We start from the raw sequence: 27,741 nt of genomic DNA, 5'->3' as shown, positions 1-27,741 counted from the left end.
AACTCAACCCTTTCTCACTCAGCACGTCAATTTAACATTGGATGGGCTCGCTGAGATGGTTTTTTAATATGTCACATTCTTGACAATCCCATACAGGGTCCTGCCATTGATGGATTTCGCATCTAGATTTCAACTGGCTTTGGCCTCAAGATCTTGGAGCAATGATTCAGACAACATATAGCACTGAGTCTTCTCAGTTATAGATCAGCATGAGTGAAATGGTGATAAAATTGGGAGAATCGTGTGAGTTTGACAATAAGGAGATTCCAAATGATAAATGGACAAACTGCTATTTTCCAACCAACCATGAAGTGACGAGATGAGATTCTCATCTATGAACAGTAAGAGGTCAATTTGCAAGCATGAGCATATATTGACATCTCGTTATTACATCATCTCCCTTCACTTAGATATAGTTTCCCGTTCTCTCACCTGCTGGATGGAAACTAGATGTCAACCATTCATGACATGAAAATCATTCTGATTACCCCAGTTCCTCTAACCCTTCATCTTAGACACAAGTGTCACCAACATATGTATGTTCCAGAGACAATCAACTATAGGCACTCCCAATGCAGTCCAGCAGGACATCCAGATTCGTGTCAGCAAAGTGGAATGCCAATTACCTTCTGCTTGACATGTCTGGGGTAATTGACAGAGCCGTGCAGGGTAGTTCCAGACTGCTCAATTTGGTACGTGTCTGTGCTTTAAAGATGGCACTGATGCATTGGCCAGTACTTGGCGAGTGGGGACACACAACAGGGGTCAGGGTTGGGTGGGTGGGTGCGGTGGGGTACAGAGAGTCGAGATGCATTGGTATTGAGGTGAATTTGGGAAAATCACATGGGAAAACTAGCTAGACCTCACAGGGAGAAACCTTCCATGAAACTTGCTAAAAATAACATATAGCTGATTTTGCTAAAGTTCACCCCTTAATTCTGCTCCCCAAGGTGTTTCTATGACTCGTTTTAGCAAATAGGGCGTCCCTGAGGGTTCTGAAGAAAGATCACTGGGCTCCACATGTTAACTCTGCTTTATCTCCAAACCTGCAGAGTTTGTCCAGTCGTTTCTCATTTGTCACTCAGATTTCATTCATTCATTTGTCCATTGCATCAGCAGTACTTTTGTTTTTATTTTAGTCCCTGGAGATTATTGATCCTACTCTTAATCTGGTTTGGGTTTGACAATAAGTAGAGAAAACCCCAACTTCATATTCAAGAGTTTGTAAAAGAGACCTACGGGGCAAATATTTCACACAGAGAGTCGCGATGCATTGGTATTGAGGTGAATTTGGGAAAATCGCATGGGAAAACTAGCTAGACCTCACAGGAATGTATGGAATGAGCTGCCAGAGGATGTGGTGGAGGCTGGTACAACTGCAACATTTAAAAGGCATTTGGATGGGTATATGAATAGGAAGGGTTTGGAGGGATATGGGCCAGGTGCTGGCAGGTGGGACGAGATTGGGTTGGGATATCTTGTCAGCATGGATGGGTTGGACCGAAGGGTCTGTTTCCATGCTGTACATCTCTATGACTCTAAAAGTGCACAGTTTGGACTGCAGCCTGGTGCAGTTTGCAACTGAGCCTGAACAGCTTTGGTGTCGCTCCTTTGCAGCGGTTCCGCAGCTTTCTGTTGAGGCTGTGATTGGTTCTCTCGGGGTGATGTCGCTTGGATCTCCGTGTTTTGATGCCTGGCCACGGCTTGTGTGTTGCTAGAAATCTTGGAGGCGTTGAGCTGAATGAAACCTCAGCTCCCAGACGTTCATTGCGCCGCGGACAGAGGCTGTGCAATTTCCCCATCGCCTGAAATTACAAGTCAGCAGGACTCAGAAAGTAAAAGACAGAGAGAAAAAAAAGCAAGAAAAAAAAAACCAATTGTCAGCTCCCACCTAGTGCACGAGTTGAAAAAGTGGAAGCTACTTGTACCGAGAAAAAGAACTGAATTCCCCATCGTATTGGACTGTCTGCAAGCTTCACTTTGCTGTGACTGATACGTGGGAGGTTTTCTTTTTAATTTTGTATTTCGAGAGCCCGCGACCGGTGGTGAATGCCCGAGACTACAATGATGAACCGCAAAGGGATGGTGGCCAAGATTTTGTCCCGAATAAGGACCGACTCTTTCCACAGTAATTATACTCTCCTGGGAAAAGAACTGGGAAGGTAAGGGTCAAAGGGATCCACCCGTCGAAAGTTCAGGTCTATCGATATTTATTCCAGTCAGACCATTTAGTACGTACCTGTGGTGCCCGAAATTCGACCTGACCGATTGCTGTAAATAAATCGCTGGGATGTATAAATAAATATTAGCAAGATGTATCGATATTCACTTGTGGGGGAGGACAGGAGTTTATACCAAAGGGTTAATTAATGACGATTTTTTTGGGGGAGTGGGTATGGGTATGTTATGCAGGAGTGGGCATTGTTTCTGAATTAATGTTTTGGCTAACGCAAATGAAAGGGTTATTTTTCTAGGTTGGTCTTCAAAGGGTTAAAAAGAGACTGCAGTATGAGGCGCCTGGAGAAGTTGCACGGGGTTAACTTTGCAATGTAGTGCCAGTAAATGTAATCACCAGTTCAGAGTCTTAATTGTTGTTTAGCATTTTGCACAGCCGTAGGTAGTGAACATTTTTTTTTAACAAGTAAAGCACCACAGCTACATTTAATCATAGCTCAACATTGAACTAGGATGCAAGCAAGCATTGAGGAAAATAGAGACTCTGGTCACTTTATGACTGGATAAATGCACTTTTTGAGAACAACCTTTTACATAATCATCCCTGGTATTATCAGACTTCAGAGAATATGTATTTTTTTTTAGATTAAATGCAACGAAGAATATAAATGTAACTATTTTTGCTCATGGCAGACTTACCCCTTTCATCCTTAGCAATAGTCAGTCAGATTGTTTTCGGTGAAGGCAGTTTTTTAGATGGTGGTCAAGTCAGTGACATTAAGCCTGCAGTATTTAGGAGTACATTTTTATTGGTGTTATGTGTTTTGTATCTCTATTGTACAAGAATTGATGGCTATTTGATTTTAAATGCATAATGTTTTCTTTATATTTGCCTTTTTTAGGGAATAATTGCTGTGAATTTGGACATAATTCCTATTTTCTGCAGATATTTGCTCAGGTGCTGTTCTGTGCACTTGTAATTGCAGTAATTTTCCCATGATTTCAGTCTCTTTGCTGTAACCCCAAGGGTGTTGAATGCCAAAGTCATTTGAGTTCAAATTGATCGAAGTTCTCTGCAGGATATTTGAGTTCACCCAGGTCAGGCTGATTTATCTGCAGACATCCAGATGAAGCTAAACTGCTCCTTCAAGTACCTTGAATAATTGCGAGTTTTTAGATCATTCAATCTGAGATTTACTTTAGAAAATCAGGGAATGATGCTTGAGACATGATTTTGTGTATCCCCAAATTAGACACCAATGTTATAGCGTTAATAAATAGACAGCAACCTTTCCCGAAGAAAAAGTGTAAGTCAGCAGCACCTCAGATTCCAGTGGTCTGTCTTTTGTCCTGGGATCTGTAAACTAACAATGCAACATTGGTCAGTGTATACCTTATTAATTGTCAGTTTATCTATTGTCTCCTAACCCTTCATAATTAATAGCTGTATATGGATTGACAGCAATGTCTCAAGACTAACTCTGACAAGAAACCTGTTTGAGAATTGGAGAATAGTGATATGAAGCAAGCTTAGGCCATTCAGCCCTTTTGAGTCTGCCCTGCCATTCAATAAACTCAAGGCCGATCTGATAGTGGCAACATTGTATTCCCACCTACCCAGTAGCATTTGATCTGTTATTATGTTTATATATTATTATTGTGTGTTGGGGTAGGAAGGGATGGCTTTGTTGGAAGCCTTACAACAAGTAATGAAAGTTTCATGGTAACAGTTTATCTGGTTTTGTTAATATCTCTTCAAGATTTGATTGTCTGAAGTACTGAAACTGAATAGATAAATGATAATAGATAATTATGTAGCCCTGTTTGGAGGATGAGCATGCATTTCCCACTTATACATACTGGGATACATTTGTAGCTCAAAATAAACTGTGTTTGTGATGTCCTCATCTGAGCAAATCTACTCTCTAGTAGAACTTGCAACTCCTTCCCTTACGCTTTCTTCTCACGTTCACGGAAGGTCCGAAGTCTTGCTGGGACATTGTTGCAAATGTGGTGTTCGAACAGTGACCTAGTATCCCATCACATCATTGTTCTTCACCTCAGAGTTGAAGGAGTCAACTATCAGGAGCTGAAAGGCCATGGCATTGAGATTGTTTTCATTTTCACTGCCATCAGCAATCCAATTTGGCAACTTTTAAGACTCTAATCCTGTAAGACCTAGAAGCAGAAATAGGCCATTCAGCCCGTTGAGTCTGCTGCTACGTTCAATGAGATCATGGCTGATGTGATAATCCTCAACTCCACTTTCCTACCTTTTCTTTATGCTCCTCGACTCCCTTACTGTTTAAAATCTCTGTTTCAGCCTCAACTCAGCCTTGACAGCCCAATGTGGCAAAGAATTCATAACCAACTGAGAGAAGAAGTTCCTCCCTAATTCTGTTCATACATACCAATCAATATAGTCGGGAAATAGAAGCACAGATTCCTATTAGTATTCTGAACTATTTTGGGCTTTTTGAATAATTCAGTGGAAATAATTGTCCAGTTTAAAAAAAATTCCAACAACAATTATGCAGTATAAAAGATCTGTCTGCGCATGTCTCTGAAGTGTTAATGAGGTATAAATAATAACCAGGTAGATTGACAAAAATAATATGTGGAATAAAATGAGGAAATATCTTAAAATGCCACATAGACAATTTTTGATCTAAAATGTAATGGGAACGCACAGGCAAAACATGGATTCTGCACTTTGTTTTAAAAATGGTGTTGTATTACTTTAATAAAGATCTTCTCAAAATAAGAATTGCATAGCTGGGGTTATCCAGCAAGGTGGTTTTAGAGACACCAGTAGCTTTTACAATAACAAAGTATTTTGGAAAGTTTCAAAAATGCTGACCGTATTGCTCAGTTTTCCAGGATGACGCACCCTTTAAAACAATTTAAATTTGTATTAAAAAGCTGAAAGTATTCTACTTTTCTGTGCAAACTGAAAAGAAAAACTTAAATGTTATAAGGGTATATATCTCTCTGATTTAAAGTTATTTCCTTGTGGTCAGACTGATTTAATTGCTAATGTGACTGAGCTTGAAGTATAGATTGTCTGTCTATCTCCAAAGCGCAGTTTGGAACTAAATCTTTATCCTCCAGTGAATCTCTGCAGTGTTACTTTTGTTGATCTCATTAACGCTCTGAATAAATCTGAGAAAATCTTTCAGAACATCTTACCACAACTTTCTTGTAATTCAGTAAAACCAGAATGTTGCTAAACTAAATAGAGCTTTGACACTTTTTAACCTGAATGTTTGGTGAAGATTACTAATCTGCAGAAGAAATTTGCTGCTGAAGAAGGGAAGGCAGGTATATTTATGGAGAGTAGCCTCTTCACAATAACACAACCTAAGAAGTCTTGCATTGTGCGTCTACAGGATTCCTTCCCATTCTGTGATCCGTATTATCCTCTACACAAGTTCTCTCTGTTGGAGCAATCCCCAGATTGGAATCTGTGGTGACACTGCCAGCTGTCAGCTTAAGATCAGCCACAGATTTGCTGGTTAGATCTGGGCGTTGCGCCAGGACAGCTCCTGTATCTTCCTGCCTCTGACTGCAAAGGCAGATCCTTGTAGATGAAGATGTAAATCAATTAATCTAATTAAAGTAGAATTGTAGCCCTTTATTCAGTCATCTTAGGGATTAAAACAAATAGCTTATAAAGTTAAGTACAAATCTGTAATATTATCACCAGTACAGTCGACGATTGCTTGCACTAATGTATATTTTTATTAGCTCCCATAGCAGGAAATTAGATTTTCTGCTTTTAGTTAATTTCCCAAAAAATTGACATTTCATATTTTTAACTCCAGTCCTGTCTAGGAACTAAGTAACGCTTTCAAGAAGTGGATTAAATGTACTGCATGTGTATCATCTCTTCCTTTTACTTAATACAGATTTAATCTTGCACATTGTCACACTCTAGTTAGTCCTATTCAGGGCCAAACAAGAGGCACAGATTTTGCTCCTGAAAGCTTGCAGATAGGGAACAAAACCTGAAAGAGCCCTATTTAGGCCTTCATTGCAAAATTAGCATCTGTTTTGAAGTTTGCTGCTGCATGTTAGACAGAAGCTGTTTCTGAACATCCTGCTCTTATAAAGCAACCCCCCTCCCCAAATCTCTCCATATTGGGGCATGATGTAAGCATTTATTTGCATTTAGGTCTAGTACTGTGTTTGGAATTGCAAAAGAATGTGGAATTAGTTTTCTGGTTTGCTGAGTCTAACATCCTTTTGGAATGCTGAATAATCCAGTACAGTTGACCCATGAGTTGTTCAAGACCTAAAAGATCTGACTTGCCAAAGGGTATGCTGGAAAGTGGAGTTATTAATGAATCCCATGCATTTTAAAAAAAAAAGCAGATGCTATCTACTCAGACTGTGATCATGTATACATTTAGTGCTCAAATTTACATTGCCCTTTTCTATCTCCTCCCCCAATTTGGCTAAGCAAGGTACTTGAGATTTCAAGAAAACCAAAAACACTGTAAATGCACAATGCATTGTTAACTCATGCACAATGACCTTATGAGGAAAACCCCATGCAAAACCAATTGTTTTCCTGCTTAGTGAGGGAAAGCACTGGGAAAAAGCATGAGCTGACTGCAGAGTTGGTGGAATGGACCGAGGAGGAACTGCTATTTTCCATCCACCTTGTGAGCTCCCGAAACCACCCGCAGTAGAATTTGGTTCTTTCAGCCACAACGGTGAACAGGAAATCTGCTTGCTGTTTTTCAATGCAATGAACAGGAACATGACGATAATAAAGACGTAGAACTTATTACAAAATCGCAATTGAAATTAAATTGTGGACAGTTGGTACAAAGAGGACAAGATATATAATGATGTATTTATGTGTTAAGAATACAGATGCAATAAAGTTTCTTCTATACATGGTGGTCGGTTTATCGTGAAATTTCAGCTGAGAATCTGTTGACCACAATCTGTGGCTATGAGGGAGAAATTGATATGCTGACACCAGACCGACACACCGGCTCGATGCAGATAGTCTGTGGGGGAAAAAGAAATCTGCTCGATCCTGGCAGGCAAATCATTTAACACTTCCTCACTGCCCCAGAGCTGAGATCTAAGGAGATCTGTGTCCATATCCTGGGCAGTCTCTTTCATTGTAGCATGTTCATGTTTCGAGTTGAATGCACTCTTCACCAGGATTGCTGCTGGGACAAGTCAGCTGAATATTTACATTAAACACGAAGATTGAAATCCTCTGACAAATACGTTCTTCAGAGCAGTGCAAACTTCTCCACAGATGAACAAAACACGACAGAGAAATGTTTGAGCAATGTAGGAACTTAAAGAGCATTGTTGTTGGGCTGGGCCTTTTGCAAATTGACTTATTTTCTGACAGTGCCTGCCAGAGAGCTCATGGTGAGTGGTAGTGGAAGTAGTCTGCCTGTTTCCTGATATCTTCTGTCTTCTGTCAGCCCAGTATTTTCCCAAGGTGCTTTCATTTAAAACTCACCCTTTCATTCCTGTGGTGATGGCTCAAACTGAAGTGCAATTCCAAGGAGTTATCAGCTCCTTACATCTTTTCCAAAGCAATCATTTTTCCCCTGTCCCATTAGAGCATGAATCATAATTCTCTCATGCACATAAGATCTCCATCAGGAGTATTTGATTCGTGATTAGGAGTTGGAATATTGACCATTTTTCCCTTCCTCTGAGACATTGCGGCATTGCGACCAAGAGACAACTCCACAGCTGACCTGGCTCTGATTACTTACCCACTCAGAGGAAGTGAAATTAAACTTCAAGATTCAATCATTTTCAGGCTATGCAGTTTCCCATTGACCAGGATGTTGCAAATTGTATGTTGCTCCTAATTCTAGTGGAGTCCGCATGCGATTAGTAAACACAGTGTTGAATGCCAAGATTAGGATTCTTGTGGTGCAGTGGTAGTTACCTCTGAGCCAGAAGATCCAGGTTCAAGTCCCAACTGCTCCAGAGATGTCATCACAGCCCTGAACAGGTTAATTGGAAACTATCTTGAATGCAAAAATCATGCCAATCCTTCAGGGATTTTTCTAAGACTTCACATTGAGGGTTTTTCTTCTTAATATTTAAAACGTAGGTTATATGAGCTGTAAAGGTTGCCTCCATTAGTACTGTTTTGTGATAAATGCTGTGTCATTAGATCATTCTTTCTAATGGTATAAGAGGTCAGCCCATGATATGTTCCAGGATTGTAATGAAGTACCAAATGTTTTAGTAATGTTGCACTCATTCTCATTGCAAAACTGCAGTCGCTATGTCTTAAACATTATTGAGTCAGTTACTTAGCCAGTTTCCTGTAGAGGGAAATTAAGCAGCAGCTAATCTGTACATTTCAATCATTGACACATAGCTATCCCCACTCTTTGACCTTCTGCCAGCCACCTGCATTGAAAATGTCTTGAAGACTCTCTATTGTCGCAGTGTTTGCTCCCCTGCTTGTAATGGATATTTGAAGAGTAGTTGGGGGCTGTTTATCTTGAAGTAAGTTGCAAATACCCTCACAATGCTTCGGGAGAGCATGACCTGAAATAAAAAGGATTAGACTTTTAGTTTTGCCATTCCTGGCACCTTAGTTTTCTTTTGAGCGTTTAAACAATACTTCACTCAAATTGAACTCTTTGCATTGATGATCATGCTAGGGCTCCATGGTTAATGAATTAGGAGGTGTTTTGCTACTGAACTATTTTGATTCTGTTTAGGTCTCCACAACTGGCAATCTTGTCATTTTATGTCAAGTCTAATTTCTGCAACTGTTGATGACTTTAACAAGGTTATTAACAGTAAAAAAAAAGTCACAATTGATATTATTCTTCACCAGGTTTAAACCCCTTTGTTCAGCTTTTCCAAGGTTTTCAGTGATTTTTTTTCCATCAAAATTACAATCGAAAAAGAAAAATCCCTATGGAAAATTTCTCTCTAGAAATCGTAGTGGTGCAACTGGAATTATCAGTTGAAATGCAAAAGTAAAGTTTTGTCAAGAGTTTAATATTCCAGAATTCTGGAAGCTTTAAAATCATATTTAGTGTACAAGATTAAATTCTTTAACTGGTTGGATTAGGACATGTCAACTTTACTGCCTGCAGCTCTCACTAGGGCCTTTTATGCTCTAAGCTACATCAAAGAGAAAGTGCCTGTGTGTGTCAGCAGCAGAAGAGATGCACACGTGGAACACAATTATGTCAAACTGATCACTGTGCCTGTTCAACAGAATTGTGTCATGGCATTAGTGTGCAAGACATATGTATTATTAAACAATTGCCACCAGTGCAGTGGTTTCATAAGGCACAATCCGGTCGAGACCAGGCACTAGGACCCAAGAGGTAAAAGGAAGTGGGTATTCTTAGCCTAAGCCTGAGACTGCAGGTGGCCATCAGAGCCAGGAGCCAAAGGACAATATAAAAGCAGCTAAAGTTACATTGAGTGTCACTGACCAGTTTCCCTCATTAACCTTCTGACCTTCCTTCAAAAGGAGCCAGACCTTGTGTGCTCCCAATCCAGCTTTATATCTACCATCACCTTCTGTATTTAGTCCTAGGAAACAACTGCAAATTAATTGTGTAAAGCTGGCTGTAATTTAATAGCAATTGCCTTCTTGTAATGTACAACTTAGAGTGGTGCTTAATTTAACAAATTAGATAAAATAGTTCTAACCAGTCTGAAAATATGAATTATCATCACACATTTTCAATGGCAATGGAGGAAGTCCCTGCATCGACCTAGAACAGTCAACTCTGTAACCTCTGTTCAAAGTCTGTCATATGAACAGGCTGCAACTGTTATTTGTGTGTTGTAAAAGTTTTTTGTTCATGTATGTCAGGAGGACTATTCCAAAGGCAAAATAGATTCTTAATCTTTGAAAGGGGGGGAACAGGCAGATGAATGAGCCTAACTGAAGAGGTCTTTCAAAGAGCTGTCACAGATATGATGGTTGAATGGCCTCCTTTGTGCTGTCATTTCTATGATCCCAACCTTGCCTCTGTATAGGAAAACACCATTGGTGATCCTGATATTTAACTTCGATTGTCACATTAAATTTCTGTGTATGTTATAAATGAATTTTTTAAAAATGTTTTTGGACAGGTTATGATACACCTCTGGGCTGGTGAGACTTTAGCTCAGATGTTCTGGCCCAGAGGCAGGGTATTGCCACTGCAGCATAAGACCCTCTGTTTGCATATTATATCCAATCATGGTAATTGTATTTTAATTTGTCTCAGTAGTATAAATGTGATGTTTTTAAAATTTCACCCCATTGAATCCTGATTGACTCGCTAATAAGTTGTGCAGGAACCTTTTCCCAACACTGGGGAAGATACTGGCTTCCTAGAGTTAATCAAACAAATATTCAAACAAAGCTGCTTTAACTATAGGACTATGATATGCTCAGAACATAAGCAATTCAACTTAGCAAATGTACCCTTTCTTGCTCTTGTTAATGAAGCAGGGAGGTGATGGCCTAGTGGTATTATCACTAGACTCTTCATCCAGAAATTCAGCTAATGTTCAGGGGACCCAAGTTTAATTCCTGTCACGGCACATATCTGATGACCTTTAAACCGTTGTCAGAAAAACCCATCTGGCTCACTAATGTCCTTTTGGGAAGGAAATCTGACATCCTTGTCTGGTCTACTTGTGACTCCAGACCCATAGCAACATGGTTGACTCTCACCTCCCCTCTGAAGTAGCTTAGCAGGCCCCTCAGCTGCATTAATCACTACAAAGTCTCAAAAGAGAAATTAAACCAAAAGGACCACTAGCATCGACCTAGACATTGGAAAAGACAATGATGGCAGAAATAGCACCTCCTTACCAATATTTGGAGGTTAGTGCCAGAATTGGGAGAGCTGTCTTACAGACGAGTCAAGCAACAGCCTGACATTGTCTGTAATGTATAATTCAATGAGTATGATCATGTCCCAGACACCATTAACACCATCCCTGGATATGTCCTGTCCCACTGACAGGACAGATCCAGCAGAGGTGGTGACACAATGATATGTTTTCGGGAGGGAGATGCCCTGGGAGTTGTGAACATTGACTCTGGATCCCATGAAGTCCAATGGCTTCAGGTTATACATGAGCAAGGAAACCTTCTGCTGATTATCATGTACTGTCCTCCCTTGCCTACAACACTCGAAGGATGTACTGGTGGCAAGGGTGCAGAATGTACTCTCAGTGGGGATTTCAGTGTTCATCATCAAGAGTAGCTCAACAGCAGGGCTACTGATTGAGCTGGTCAGATCTTAAGGGGCATAGCTGCTAGACTAGGTCTCCGGCAAGTGCTGAGGGAACCAACAAGAGGGAAAATTTACTCAATCTTATCTGTCTGTGATAGTATTGGTAAAAGTGAACACTGTACGCCTTCGCATTGAGAATATCTTCCATTGTGTTGTGTTATCACTGTGCTAAATGGGAAAGACTTCAGACAGGAGAAAGTGAGGACTGCAGATGCTGGAGATCAGAGCTGAAAATGTGTTGCTGGAAAAGCGCAGCAGGTCAGGCAGCATCCAAGGAACAGGAGAATCGACGTTTCGGGCATAAGCCCGAAGTGCTGAAGAAGGGCTTATGCCCGAAAAGTCTATTCTCCTGTTCCTTGGATGCTATCTGACCTGCAAAGACTTCAGACCGATCTAGTAACTCAAGTTTGGGCATCCTTGAGATGCTATGGGCTATCAACAGCAGCAGATTTGTACTCTAGCACAATTTGCAACCTCATGCTCCAGATATTCCCCACTCAACCATTACCATCAAGTCAGGGCAACAACCCTGGTTCAATAGACAGTGCAGAAGGGCATGCCAGCAGCAGCACCAGGTTTTTCTAAAAATGTGGTGTCAACCTGATGAAGCTACCAAACAGGAATACTTGTGTGCCAAACAGCACAAGCAGCAAGTGATAGACAGAGCTAAGTGACCAGTGGATCAGAGCTAATCTCTGTAATCCTGCGACATTCAGTCTTAAATGGTAAGTGGACAATTTAAACAACTCACTGGGTGAGGCTCCATAAACCACCTCATCCTCAATGATGGAAGAGTCCAACATATTAGTGCAAAAAATCATGCCAAAGCATTTGTAGCAGTCTTCAGTCAGAAGTGCCAAGTGGATGATCCATCTCTGCCTTCTCCACTGGTCCCCAGCATCATAGATACCAGTCTTCAGCCAGTTTGATTCACTCCACATATTATCAAGAAAATGTTGAAGGCACTGGATACTGTAAAGCTTTTGAGCCCTGGCGACATTTTGGCAATGGTACTGAAGACATGCTCCAGAACTTGCCCCTCCCCTAGCCAAGCAAATCCAGTACAAATCCAACACTGGCATCTACCTGACAATGTGGAAAATTGCCCAGATGGGTCCTGTACACACAATACAGTAGAAATCCACCCAGCCACTTACCGTCCCATTAGTTACTCTCAATCATCAATAAAGTGTGATGGAAGGTATCATCAGCAGTGCTATCAAGCAGCACCTGCTCAGCAATAACCTGCTCAGTGACGCCCAGTTTGGCTTCCACCAGGGCTATCAGCTCCTGACCTCATTACAGCCTTGATTCAAACTCAAACAAAAGAACTGAATTCCAGAAGGGAGAAGAGAGTTACAGCCCTTGATATCGAGGCTGACTTCGACCGAGTGTAGCATCAAGAAGCTTGAGCAAAATTGTTCCAGGGGCAAACTCTCTGCTACTTGGAGTCATAGCTGGCACATAGGAAAATGGTTGTGGTTGTTGGAGATCAGTCATCTCAGCTCTCGGACATTTCTGTCAGAGTTCTTCAGGCCAGCCAGCAACAATCACAAGTAAATTAGAAAAGTAAGTTTCTTTATCTGTCTAAGAGCTGATGATGATAGAACAATTCTTCTAAGGGTCCACATGTTAATTAGTTGTCTAGTTTCAATTGTGTTGACTATCAAAATACTGCTGGGGAAAGAGTCTGTGTGGGTGTGTGTATACAGACAGAGAATCAGGGTTGGGTGTCACTTCAGATCCCTAATTGGCAGAAGTGTTATATTTTCACTGCAAACAATTTTAATGTTGCAATATCTAAAGCTAGTCTATTTTTGTAGTTATTCTCTATTCATGCTGGTGATCATAAAGCATTGATAATGGTTAATTGGGTAAGTAGTATTAACATCACCCAGTTTTTGGCAAATGGTTGCTCAAATATATGTTGAGCAATGATCTGTGGATATGTTGAGTAATTTCATATCTGTGCGAACTTCCTCTCAAGACTTTGCAAAGGCTTGTTACATTTGCTGTGCAAAACATGATGATTTTACAAATAATGCACTCCTTTTCCTTTCAGGATTAATAAGCTCACCATAACCCACTTTCGAGATGTTGTTAATGGTGGTCTGATGGTATTCCCATTAATTGGACTATGTGTTGTAGAATGTGACACAAGACCTTGAGTGTCCCAGTGGTTTTGGAGACATGTATTTAGTTGGAGATGCATTGGATGTCCTCTTTAAAAAAAAATATAGAGCCATTTTTGAAATTTCCTTGTCCCAATCAATTATGTGTCTCTCGCCTGCAATAACCTTCATACCAGATTGAAAGCATAAAGAGGAAAAGCCCAACATTAGATTAGATTAGATTCCCTACCGTGAGGAAACAGGGCATTTGGCCCAACAAGGCCACACCGACCTATTCCTCTACCCTATATGTATATATATATACCCCTGACTAATGCTCCTGACATGCAGCTCATGGGCTTCCAAATAATTTGTGCCACATGGAATTGCTGCTGTAAACACTAACATGTCTTGTATTGGGTTCTGACCTCCATTTAATTAAGTGTCCATATCCTCCTCTTTTATTCCTGATTTCTCCAGTATGTTTCCCTCTCTATTGTCAAATGGTTGTTTTGTAAATTGCAATATCAATTCTGTAATTTGACTTTGTAATGCAGATGACAGGACGTGCCAAGGAAAGCTGATTTTATTCATCTAATTATTAAAGTAGAGTTAAGTAAAAGAAGTTGAAACTTCAACCACAGAAGCCCAGTTATGAATAATGTCTAAATTTATTGGAAACAAGTTACTGTCCTCTACATGTCAACAGGTTTTGTTCTGATATAGAATAAACATGTCAGTTAAAATGGAAATATTAGACTTTTCTTAGAACCTGAATAAGCAGTTTTGAATTTTAATGCACATCTGTTATTCAAAGATGTTGGTCAGAAGTGAGCTTGTATAATCATGTCATCTTAAGTACTTGTTCATTCTGAATGGATAGAAGGGAACTGGGCTTACATCATAGTAGCTTCAAGTTGCATAAATTCACTGTCAATTCATGTGCCGTGCCTCATCTCCTTGTCTTTTTAGGATAACTACATAATCCAAAAGGAACCAAAACCGTTCTCCTTATTCTGTCCTTGAGATTCGAAACTTAGATTGACCACTAACAATCCTACACTCACGGAAAAAGGCCTCAGATTTTCTGGTTATAAAACATGACAAAGACATACCAATTCCTGCTTGTAAACATAGGTGAGGACTTAGGGTCACAGAGTCATAGAGATGTACAGCACCGAAACAGACCCTTCAGTCCAACTCATCCATACTGACTAGTAATCCCAACCTAATCTATTCCCATTTGCCAACATTTGCCCCATATCCCTCTAAACCCTTCCTATTCATATACCCATCAAGATGCCTTTTAAATGCTGTAATTGTGCCAGCCTACACTACTTCCTCTGGTAGCTCATCCATACACCACCACCAGTAAAAGTTGCCCCTTAGGTCCCTTTTATATCTTGCCCCTCTCACCCTAAACCTATGCCCTCTAGTTCTAGACTCCACACCTCAGGGAAAAGACCGTGTCTATTTATCTTATCCATGCCCCTCATGATTTTCTAAGCCTCTATAAGGTTACTCCTCAGCCTCCGACACTCCAGCCTATTCAGCCTCTCCCTATGGCTGAAATAGGGATTTACTTCCTTGTAAATCTTTTCTGAACCCTTTCAAGGTTCACAACACCTTTCTGATAGGAGGGAAGTCAGAATTCCAATATTCCAAAAGTGGCCTAACCAATGTCCTGTACAGCTGCACCATGACCTCCCAACTCCTGTACTCGATGCTCTGACCAGTAAAGGAAAGCATACTGAACACTTTCTTCACTATCTTATCTACCTGCGACTCCACTTTCAAGGAGCTATGAACCTGCACTCCAAGGTCTCTTTGTTAAGTAACACTCCCCAGGACCTTACCATTAAGTGTATAAGTCCTGCTCTGATTTGCTTTTCCAAAATGCAGCACCTCATATTTATCTAAATTATCCATCTGCCATTCCTCCGTCCACTGGCCCATCTGATTAAGATCCCATTGTACTCTGAGGTAACCTCCTTCGGTGTCCACTCCACCTTCAAGTTTGGTGTCACCTCAATACTTACTAATAATATCTCCTTTGTTCACACCCAAAACATTTTAAAAAATGATGAAAAGCAGTGGACTGAGCCTCATTTGTGCACATTATGTATGGTACCCACAGAGATTTTCACTTAAACTACAGTAGTCTATAAAAAAAATCAATTCTGATTTTGTTTGTTAATCTAATTTTAATTTTCAGCATTGGACTTGTTTAGTTAACTTTTCCAGTGGGCCTTTTGGATGAGGAGATGTGTATGTTAAAAACTCCATTTAAAATGTTCTTCTAAAACTTTTGTGCAGACTTGTGATGACCCAATAGTTTCCAAAGATAGTGTTGTCATCAGTGACACAAACGTAACAGTAATAGAGATCTTATCAACACTCTTATCTGTCAATTCATTCTCATGTTACAGTAAATTGTTCTATTATTGCCCCGTACAGCTTGTTGCAAAGATTTGAACAATGTTCTTTGCCACACTATTTAAAAAAAAAAGAACTTGCTTTCACTCTAAATTACCTCTAGATGTACTGTGTCCTTTTATTTTTAGATTCATTCCTTGGAATATCCTGAATATTGTGATTTGTTCCACAGCATGTGCAGCCCATCAGTACCTTATTCAAATGCTCAGGCTATGTGTATTAACGAAGACCATGGGTATCAGCTCCCTGGTCAAGTGCAATGTAGTCGAGCCCTTACCTGTTCTTTCATGAAGTCTTGAATTCACTTCTCAATTGGGATCACAAAAATTCCAGACTAGATCTGGTGTTTCTTTTCTCTTCCTTTGCTCTCCTTTCCTCACCTAGGGATGGTTAGGCATGCTTTAATTGTTAAGTTTTAAAACCAATTAGATTGAAATCCGTTAACTCAGTACAGGGTGCTTTAAAAAAAACATTCCTCTCTCTTTCAATCTCCCCAGTATTCCCATGAAAGTCATAATACTAGACCACCGCTGTCTTTTGTAATGCTTTTTGAATCATTTCTTGACAGTTCTGTCCATTGAGGCATCTTTTCATTCCTCATCCCAGTTTTGAGTCGTTAACTTAAGTACAGTAAAATGACATAAGGCACCACTACTGCAATGAAGACTGATGATATGCTTAATTTATTAAACAGTTGTACTATGCATTTGGAGACTGCAGGTCCTTTGTTAATGCAGCACTGCATGAGCAGTTCAATTACAATTTCAGATTTCAAAGTGCGTTCATGTTAATTATCTAAAACATTTTGCTTGGGGAAGGAAAACAATTTTGTAGGCTTGTAAGGGCAAAGTCACAGAAGGGTCTGTGAGAAATCATGCTCAGCATCATTGATGCCCAGCCTGTGCTATCCTTCAGAAGGATAATCAGGCAGACATCCTGACAAACTGGCATTTCTCTGCAGCTGACTGTCCTCTTTGGTTTAATCCAAGTAAATGCAAATTCTATTTTTGTAATTTTAAGGAGGTAGAAGTAACCTGCGTTATCATTTCAAAATAGACTCAGAGCAAATCAGTATCTAACTTTATTTTTTGTTTCAATTCACCCTATCTTCTTTACACTGAAATTCACCAAACAATAATTTGTACTTATTTGGTTGACTAACTTCTGTCTCACTCACTTTTACTTGATTTGAAATTGAAAGTGTTGAAAATATGAGCCAATGGAAAAGAACCAGAGAGACTAAAAAAATCAGCTGTTATGTCCCTGTTAAATTTCACCCCCAAATGGAGATGATGTCAGGTGACTAATTAGATCTGCAAACATTAGAGGTTAAACTGTAGATCAGCATATTTTAAGAATTTTTAGTTTGTAATCTGCAGAATCACTTATTAACCTAAGACCATAGCTCACTGCACCTGGGCACCCACTGTAGAAGGCACTAGAATAAGATTATCATAGTCTGTATAATTTCATTTCGACAATAGACACATAGATGGGAGTTGAGGTGTAAACTCACACTGTGAGGTTCTATCACGGTGTGATAGAATGGCAGAACTGATTTGATGGACTGAATGTCATACCTCCTGTTTAAGCATCCACAATATGCTTGCCCATCATGATAAAGCCAAAGACAAAGCCCTTTCTAAGTGTCATTGGGTATACTGACCTTAATTTTCCATTCTGTTTGTATGTTGGATTTGGGCAACAAAAAATTAACCTCTGTCACAACAATATTACAAGACTGTTTTAATACTAAGCAACCAGTAATTTATTTAAAGTGAATTTCCATTTTCAGACCTTGAAACATGCATGGTGTTGGGACTGGTGTCCTGGCTTTAGAGAGAAATGAGCTGTGTATGAAAATCTTTCGCTTTACCTTCTGAGCTCAGCATTTATTATGAGTTACAGGAAGTCCGAGCATTTGTAATTTGACGATGGTTTCCACAGAATTTAGATAATCACTTGAAAAGCACACAAGCTGGATTAACACTCACCTGCAATTCTGACAGGCATAGCAACTTAAGACCAGCTTGGTGTTCATTAGCCAATTACCAGTGACCATACACACACACACACAAGAGCAAAATACTGTGGCAGTTGGTGTCCAGAGTAGTGTGTGTGTGTGTTGGAAGTGCTCAACACACCTTGAAGCGTCTGTGAAGAAAGAAGCAGTACAGTTCTGAAGTTTTATGAATTGAGCATTGATTCTGTTTCTCACTCCCTACCTGGTGCCAGGCCTGCTGAGTATTTCCAACACTTTGTTTTATACCAGTCATTCCAATGTTCTTATAAATGATGGTGCAGTTCTGGATCATTGCCACTCTCATCATGTATTTTTCATTACATTTAAGTGATATCATGTGTATTGAGTACAACTGTGGAGTGTAATTGGTTGGGCCAGAACAGTGTAAAGCTTCGTGAAATCACCATCATTATACAATTGACTGACAGTCACCTCTAGAATTGCGATAGCTCTTTAGAAAATGGAGTCTCTTTCAACATTGGTTTAGTGTAGTAGACACCCTAAAGACCTTGATTTTTGTCCTTGAATTCTTGCAAAACCGTGAAATATACCAACAGGTATGTAATCTAGATGGTTTCCATTTTAGTAAGAGGGCAATAAGCAATAAAACCTATTTTGTTTAATGCTTCAAGTTCTGCTTTCCCCAGAGATGAGTTGAATTTGGGTGAACCAGTGTGGACCTTCCCAATTACCTCATGGACCAGAGCAAAACCCTGTTAGATTTTCAGGGCCCATTTTCCTTTTGTACGGTGGCAATTTTTTTTAACTCCCCACTTTCCTGCATTTTAAACAGGTGAACATCATGTGAACAGATGTTATTCATTTTGTGCACAATCTAAACTGACTGACTGAGTTCCATAAACATTCAACAAATATCAAACATTAACCACAGTTATGAAGCCAAGGTCCAGTTAAAGGGGTAACTGGGACTGAATCTGAATGCCTCCTGGGAATAATTTTAGCAAGATAATTATGCAGGATGTTTTAACTATTCCCAACATGTGCTTGCTGCAAGGTAATTTGTCTTGTCTGCTTCATATGCCATCTTGTGGGGTCCATAATGCGCTATTAACTAACATGAGAGAGACAAATTAGTGTGAAGCCAAAACTATGCTGTGGTGGTTCTTAGTTATATTTTCAAGAGGATATGTTTTTGAGGCGAGCACCCAAAACCTGTTTTGTATCACAATATCAAATAAATCTAGTTAGCCATGAAAACCTGTTTGCTCCTTACAGTATAAACACAGCTCTGGAATTTGGCTCCCAGGTCAGATGCACAAAGATGGGATTCAGATGCACAATCTCTTGCAACAGCTACCATTGGAATTCACAGTCCCCTTTGTAACTGTCAAATATGAAATAGCAGGAACCCCACTGTGATGAAGGTTGGTTTTGAATTCAGTCATGCAGCAGTAATCCAGCAACAGAGCCCCCAGGCTTATGACAACAAATGTTGGGAAATAGCAAAAAAAAATTAACACTTTAAACATTTTTCACAAATCCAAGGGGCAGGATGTTTAAGTCTCTTAACAGTTTAACAGCTTCTATTGTTGAGTCCCTTTAACAAATCCTGTTAGCGCTTTCGATAAGTCCCTTTTACAGGTGTTCTTGACGCTTGAGTTTGATAGGTCTGTTGGCCATTCCAAAGGATTTAACAGTAGTGAGTTTATATGCTTTTTCTGCACATATATGCTTGCTTTAAACTATTCCACAGGCCACTTGACTGCCACCATAGGGCACTTTATGCCCTGTAAAGGTGTTCCAAGACCTGTTCCAAAGGGGTACCTCTCAAAAGGGACACCCTGTTCATTCAAAGAAATTCAAAGTTCTGTGCATTTCTTACCAGGTCTACGCATGAAGGCTACCAATGTCCCATTTCCTTGGAACCTGTTGATCGTTTGTGGCCAACTGCTGCTGTGAACTGCACATGCTCAAAATCAACCCTCCACAAAAGTGCAAAGTACTGTTTTCGAGGGAAGGGGCCTCCAGTTTCTGGGCTCTTGCTATTGTTGCTACAATGGAATGGCTTTCCATTTTGGCAAAAAGTGCAGACTACTGTCTCCTTTCCATTACTGAAGTGCAGAGGGAGAGTCTTGACCTATCAAGCTGGAGAACCTCTGCTGATCTATCTCAATCAAATAGGGCATTCAAATCTAGAAAATATTCCAGATATTGTTAACACATCATGCTGTCGGGCACAAGGGAGGTTAAATTGTTTCTGAGTAGAACCAAACAATGTAAATTAAGGAAACATCACATGCACACTACAGCACTTACTATAAAATAACCATTCCTGGCTGTCCCTAGGGCTCTCTTTGAATCAAGAAATATTTGTTTAAGACCATGCCTTCAAAAAAATTCCTCAGTGGAACATTCTTCCTTTAAGATAACAGACTTAAAAGAAATTTAATTTCTCTTTGTATTCCAGCCATGCCAATGCTGCCCTGATATGTGGAGTTTGCTTCCACATCTTGTACTACTTATAAAACTGTGAATTGTATGCGTGACAAACTGTGACAGCTAACAAACCTGCCCTAGCTTGTATTCGTGGGTGGAAAGTTTATAGGTGGAAAATTGCAACAAATAACTGTTGTGTTCATCGTTTGTCACCAGTGGAATTTTACTGTTGAAAGGTGAGGAAATAAACATTTGACTTGGAGCCAGGAATTCCACATCTGCAAAACTCATCTAATTTGTCAGTGATTATGAATAAGTAGCACCACCACACCAAGCAGGTGGGATATGGCGGTGGGTTTGAGCTGATGAGCATGGGTCTTGACTAGAAATGCCATTAAGATATGGGAAAAGTAATGTCAGACAAGAACTGATGTACTTGTAGCTTTGATAAAACTTGGAATTGAGGTGACAGTTTTAGTGAGAAGCTCAATCTTGACTCCTGGTAATCTTAGAGTAAAAAGACTTTGGAGGAATGAGTTGTGAGTCACGATCTCTCTGGACCTGATTTTCCATAGAAGTACTTCAGCTACTGAATTGGATGTTCAATGACCAGTATTTGCAAAGTAGAGTCTGAACATTGACATTAATTACCAACTGCCAACAGCGGGGCAGAACATGTCACCCAAACGTTCTGTTGAGATGGTGGATTTGCTAGTGGTCTTTGTTGGATGGAACAGCTAGAACTGCCGACAAAAGAATAAAAATAAATGGATGCTGGAAATCTGAAATAAAAACTAAAGCTTCAGGAAGCGGCCTGGTGGACTTTCAACATTAACTCTGTTTCTTTCTCCACAGATGCTGCCAAACCTGCTGAGTTTCTTTTCTTATTAATTTTGTCTTTTTTTCCCAGTTTCCTTTCTTTGAAGCAGGCAGGGTCTGGCCACTTTGATTCAGCTTGGCATCTGACCCAGTCAATATTTTTGAGGCCCTGCCCTCCAAGCGACATTGGAGAACCCATGTTGCAGCTATACAGGACATTGGTGAGGCTGTTTCGAGAATAATGCATACAGTTCTGGTTGTCCTCCTACAGGAAGGATGCTGTTAAATCTTTTCTGCACCCTCTCAAATTTATGAGGATGTTGCTGGAACCGGAGCGTTTGAATTCTAGGGAGAGGCTGAATAGACTGGGGATTTTTTTCTTTGGAGTGTCAAAGGCTGAGGGGTGACCTTTATTGAGGTTTATAAAATCATGAGGGGCACTGAGAGGGTAAGTAGACAGGTCTTCTTCACTGGGTGGTTGAGTCCAAAATGAGAGAGCATACTTTTAAGGTGAGAGAGCAAAGATTTAAAAATGACTTGGGTAATTTTTTCATGCTGAGGATGCTGTGTGTATGTAATGAGCCGTCAGAGGAAGTGGTGGAGGTGGGTACAATTACAACATTTAAAAGGTACCTGCATGGGTATATGAATAGGAAGGGTTTAGATAGAGGGCAAATGGGACGAGCTCAGATTGAGATATCTGGTCCATGTGGACAAGTTGGACCAAAGGGTCTATTTCCATGCTTTATGACACTATAAAGACCATCCATTCAGCAACCTGTCCTGTTCTCCCTTCACATTGCAGTGTTCCTTCTCTGAGATTTCCACTGTCCTTTCTCTGAACCTTTTCTCTTTGACTTCTCTCTCATTTCCTTGCATGCTGCAGTTCCATCCACAAGATCACCCTCCCTTCCATAACCATATGCCTATTCCAAGCTTTCACTCCTCAGGTCCTGACTTTTGACCACCCCTCCCAAAACCCTGCCTTATTGGCCAGTGATGCTAAGGAACGGCATCAGACACAGAATCTCCATGTTCTGGGAATTTGCTTCCTCACCTTCACCTTCCTCTTGCCCTGTACGAACTTCCTATAAACTGACCTCTTCAACCATAATTTGGTTACTTATCCTCATACTATCCTATTCCCATCTCTCCTACTTTTGATGCACCTTTTCATTGACTCTTTGTGAAATGCCTGGCAATGTTTTTGCTTGTAAAAGGCTATATGTAGATAGACGTTGTTGGATTAAAGAGATACATGCGTGAATGTGCACACACTGTAGAGATGTTAACAAGAAAATCTCACACAGGCCCAACTTCTCCACCACATTGCCATGCCCAACTGAATATTCCAACAATTAATACAGTTCAAATGTTAAAAGAGTCTATCTGTCCCATATGTCAGACCGGAAAGGGTAGTTGGTTCTCCAGGTACAAAGAATAATGAGCAATAGCAGCTTATCCAATTTTTATTCAGTTTTCTTCATCTCCAGTCCAAAGAGGTGAATTGGCCATGCTAAATTGCCCGTAGTGTTAGGTGCATTAGTCAGAGAGAAATGAATCTGGGTGGATTATTCTTCGGAGGGTCGGCATGGACTTGTTGGGCCAAATGGCCTGTTTCCACACTGTAAGGAACCTAATCTTATCTATTCAGGATGGCCATTGATTTGGCTACAAGTTAGTTTACAATCTGCGAAAGAGCAGATAGTTTAAAATTAAAACCCAAGTCGGCCACAGGTAATTTTCCCTTGCAGTTTTAGTGAGGCTTGAGGTTTGTAACCATCTCGACATCATCATCCACTCAATGACTCAGGTGCCTGACCTTTTCTTTGTGCTAAGAACACACAGACATGGAAGGGAGCTTGCACGCAGCTACTCCCGTCACTTTATCTTACAGAGTGATTATAGAATAAACAAATTGTGCATACATAACAATCTCAAGGTCTGTTAATAATTTGCTGATTGCTCCCATATTTCTGAAGGTTCAGAAATGGGATTTGACATAATTCTGAAGTATGATTAATCAGCATTTGTTTGGTTGAATTCAATTCAAATGAAGCAAAAAGTAGGCTTGAATAAAATGTGAAAATCGTCTAATATGGCTAGTATTCACTTCATCCAACTATTGTACAATGCTACTCAGTCTTGTCCTGGAGATAAACATATGGATTCCCTGCAACTGAATAAATAAGAATAATGTGATGTACCTGAAGTGAAATATATATAATTTGAATATTCAGTTTAATGCACAGTTGGCAACCAGTGACAAGCATGGTATGTCATATGCTTTAAATTAGGTTTTAACTGGTTCTATGAACATTGAAAAATATTCCAATTGTCTTTCAACCGGTGTTTCTTTTTGCAAGAAACCCACTAAAAAGACCCTGAAGATTCAATACAGTGTTGCCAAGTGTGAAGCACAGAAACATCTCTTAAGGAGCTTTCTTACAAAATAGCGTGAGATTAAGGTAAATGCTGAATCTTCATGTATGATTTTAGACAAGTCAGTTGATTAAAATAATAATTAAAACAGATGGCTGTAGAAAGTGCCTCACATAACTTGCTTCTCAACTTGTTTTGCTTTGAACTATTTGCGTCCCTCAAAGTACTACATTGTACTTTTGAGGAAATTCACCTACTCAGTTCTGGTTTGGGGATGCCTTCTTTGCCTACACACATTCACAACTAGAGAGCAAATGGGTAAAGACTTTAAGAGTAAAACTGATGACTCACGAGTCTCATGCTTGGACCAAATGACCTTGGGCTGAAACCTTAAAGTTTTCCTGGTGCTCAGTAACCCGATTAAACCCCTAAATGGATTCAGTGCCAAGTGCATAGCACGTCAACTAACTCGGGTAGATTCTGCCAAAAGTATTAATGCTAAAGTAAGAAATAACGTGTTGGCTCTGTCCTGTTAGGTGGATGCTGATGGAGGTTCAAGTTGTAATTCTGAGATTATTGGACCAATCTTTACAATTTTGAGAAGGTTATGCTGTTAGCAAAGCTGTAAAATTGGATGTATATTTGGTCTTTTTGTAATCACATCTGGATACTTAGCCATAACCCCACATAACAGACATTGCACATAAGTCAGAGCAAGTTGTGGCAGCTAAACCAGGGTTTAATATATGGAATGTGTTCCTCTGTCTGTTGTAATGCATTCTTGTGAATATTCAAACAAACCTTTTTACAATCCCTGTATCCATATGACATTCAGACTTTTAACTCAACGCATGTGAAATCTTTGTGTTTGCATAGTTAACGTTTGTGCCCAGTTTAAGAAATGAATTAAGTTGTTAGATAGAGTAAACGCTCTTTGTTTTTAACATTTTTATAGCTATTTTTAATCCCCCTGTTCAGAAATTTTATGAACATTGATCCCATAATGTGCAATGCGTTGCTAAGGTTGAGGAGTTTCTTATTCAATCACTGTTTAAATTTCTCCTCCCCTGATCAGAACATAACCTGATATAAAAAGAATGGTAGCACTTTCATTTGGTTAACAACTGTACAGCAGTGATGAGCTATTTAAAGTGCTCGTTAACCTGTTAATCCTCCCTAAGGACAGTTTAGCTGCCTATTAATAAAGCTGCCAATTTGCACTTGACTTATTAATAAAAATACAACTATGGCAATTGGCTTTAAATAATGAGAAACTGCCATTAATGTGGTCAACATAATGAGACTGCACTTACAACAATCTGTGATGGCAGGAGCAGATGGGGTTCTGGCTTTGGAAAGAAGCGTTTGGTTTTTAAATGATTGAAAATCACAAACGCTGTGTGAATATATCCAACCTACTTGTAACACTTTTTAAGTAGGATTACCCCAAGCAGATATGCAAATAAGTTCATGATTGTGCTGCACTGCAGTTCTGATTTACATTCACTTCTCCCTCGTGTCTATTTGGGGTAATTTTTGTAGCCCTGGTTTTTCACTTTGTTAGCACCTCTGATTATATTCTTGATGCTTGCTCTGCTTCCCCTCATTGATTTCAAGGGTATTCCTTTCAGGACTGTTGTGTATACCTCCTCGATTGTTTCTGTTTGTCCTGTTAACAGCAGCCTTTGGCTGTGATAGTCACACCATTGCTATCAAACACCATAGTTTGAAAGATGTGTATGAAATTTACATGAGCTCTGCTTTTGATAGCTGCACCACTACCTCTATTTGTATCTCGACATCCTGTTGATGGCTTAATCAGACCTTTTTAAAAGTTGCTAACATTTATGGGTCTTCTGGTACAGTGGTAATGTCCCGGTATCTGGGCCAGGTTCAAGTTCCACTAGTCCTGAAAGTATGCCTTAGCATGTCAGAACGATTGATTAAAAATGTTTGAGCGGATCTTGTATCACTTTGGTAGTGGCCCTACTTCTGCAGCAGAATATCCGGGTCTAATCACCTCAGCACGTGGCAGCAACAGTGAACACATTGAAACAGGTTGGCAATACATTTTTCATTGAAATATAGCAACTTGGGGCTCAATACATGCTCTATTTCAAACTATGCCTTTTTAATCCTGGTAAATCATTTGTAAAATGTGTATCTCATTCTGCATGTTGTAACTACTGAAAGATTGACAAAGCTAAACTAAATAATTAAACCCGCATGCAAACATAGCTGTTTGCCACATGCTGATAGGCAATTGTTTATCCCAAAAATATTTCATTGCCAAGGATGTCAGATTAGCAAATATTAATTTACATAAAAATACTGTAGTTTAGGCAACTAGCTGGTAATGCCATTTCTCTTTTTTTTAGTTACTATTGACTGCTGGATACTTTCTTTGGTTCTTAAATAGAGGAAGTTATTGCTATCTGGTATAGCCTTTCATGCTTTGTCGTGCCTATTTAACTAGCCACAACTTGACTAATGCATAATGAACCATTAGATTGAGGCGAGCTGTGTGAATGATTGATTGAAGTCCTGACCATACAAAGGCCTGTGGTTAACATCTATATCCATAAGACAATGCCGCACGCATCACCAGTCTAAACCAAAAAGATCACGCTACGTGATGGTCAACCGTTTTCAGTACTTAACTTGATCAACCTTTTGCTAACTAGTTAAAAACATGGATTTTAAGAGCAGGAGGAGGCCATTCATTCATTTTGATTCGCTCCATTATTTGGTAAATTCGTGGCTGATCTGATTGTGGTCTCAACCCTGCCGCCTTGTGTGGCCACTGAAAAGTTACCAAACTTTTAACCTGGAGAAAGCAACATTCTGTTGCTAGTCTCTCATCCTCCACCAGACTGAAACAAGATGGATGGTTGGCGAAGATAATGAAGGGAGAAAACTTGGCATTGGGTGGGCTAGCCAATGAATATCAAATGGAAATATGAATTAAATGCAACAGAACTTTTTTTTTGTCAAACCCATCCTCAGGCAGCATAATGTAGAACAATGTTCTGCAGCTCCCTCCTCTTCTGTGTTTCAAGTTCAAAGATATTTGAAAAGGTGCCAAGCCACCACATTCTACTGACTTGTGCAAAAGAAATCTTTAAGATGTTTTAAGGGAAAAGATATGGGGGCTTTAGGGAATTTGCTGCATTCTTCAAAAGCCAGTATGCAATACTTTGAGATGTGAAAAAGAACAACAAAGTATTTGAGCTGGGAATATTTTATTTTCGAGAAACTGCTGTAATCATTGCAAAATTATCACTGAAGTGAATTGCACAATTGACATACATCCTTAAAGGACTGTCTGTAATTTTTCTTACTTAAAACAGTATACAAAATCCGAGATTAATGGTTTCCAGAAAAAACCACAAACATCTCAAGCACCTTGGTATGAGCATAATCGAGGTCTCATATGCATGAATATTGGGAATTTCCAGCCTATTGAAACAGCCATTAATGTAAATGTGAAAAGATACTATCTGTAATTTCTGGCCTGTCACTGAAATGAAAACATGCTTCTCTGCTCTCCATTCCTGAGGTTTGGTTCTAAATGCACAGCCACATGATAAAGAGTTGGGTTCAATGCCAAAGAAATCCAGAGTTTGGAGCAGTGAATCATGGATTGTATTAAAAATGAGGAGTGAGACATTTCCTTTTTCCTCTGCTGGTTGGATATATTTTTGCAAATGTTGCCAGACTTTTAGCTATCTCAAGCCAATTTTACCCAGTTCTAACGGTAGTCTGTTGCAGTCAGAGTAGCTCTCATTTACCTTTCCTTCAGCACAGTGAATGGTATGCCTTCACAGTTGTACAGTGTCGATGCACAATATTTCACTGTATTCTGTTGGGATGGTGATCAGCTATTTCTACCACCAATGTTTTCAATTAGAATAAATACATAAAATTTTGGACAAGTTTAGCAATTATTGAAAATTATAGAACTTTCAGCAATATTACTTTGACACTTTCCCACAATGAATGATAGGAAAAGCTTGATGGGCTGAATGGTCTACTCCCATTCCTATATATTTAACTTCTATAAAGTGTGATCTGTAAATCTATAAGTCTTATGATAAATTGCTTGTTGTTGTAACAACTGTGTGTCCAGAAAGTA

The 27,741-nt window shown here is 39.7% G+C and overlaps 1 protein-coding gene across 1 annotated transcript in view; it reads left to right on the top strand.

Annotated features, from left to right (window-relative positions):
• The first annotated feature begins 1,654 nt into the window (after nucleotides 1–1,654).
• The window catches only part of stk17al (serine/threonine kinase 17a like), a 52,715-nt gene continuing 26,628 nt past the window's right edge, over nucleotides 1,655–27,741 (top strand). Inside the window, exon 1 of the mRNA XM_043674985.1 lies at nucleotides 1,655–2,162. Within this exon, the coding sequence (XP_043530920.1) occupies nucleotides 2,050–2,162 (113 nt within the window). The 5' untranslated portion in view covers nucleotides 1,655–2,049. The remainder of the gene's footprint in view (nucleotides 2,163–27,741) is intronic.

Source organism: Chiloscyllium plagiosum, chromosome 33, assembly GCF_004010195.1.
Source record: "Chiloscyllium plagiosum isolate BGI_BamShark_2017 chromosome 33, ASM401019v2, whole genome shotgun sequence".
Classification (NCBI taxonomy): Eukaryota; Metazoa; Chordata; class Chondrichthyes; order Orectolobiformes; family Hemiscylliidae; genus Chiloscyllium; species Chiloscyllium plagiosum.
Note: the sequence above shows the minus strand (reverse complement) of the source record. Positions and strands in the feature narration are given on the sequence as shown.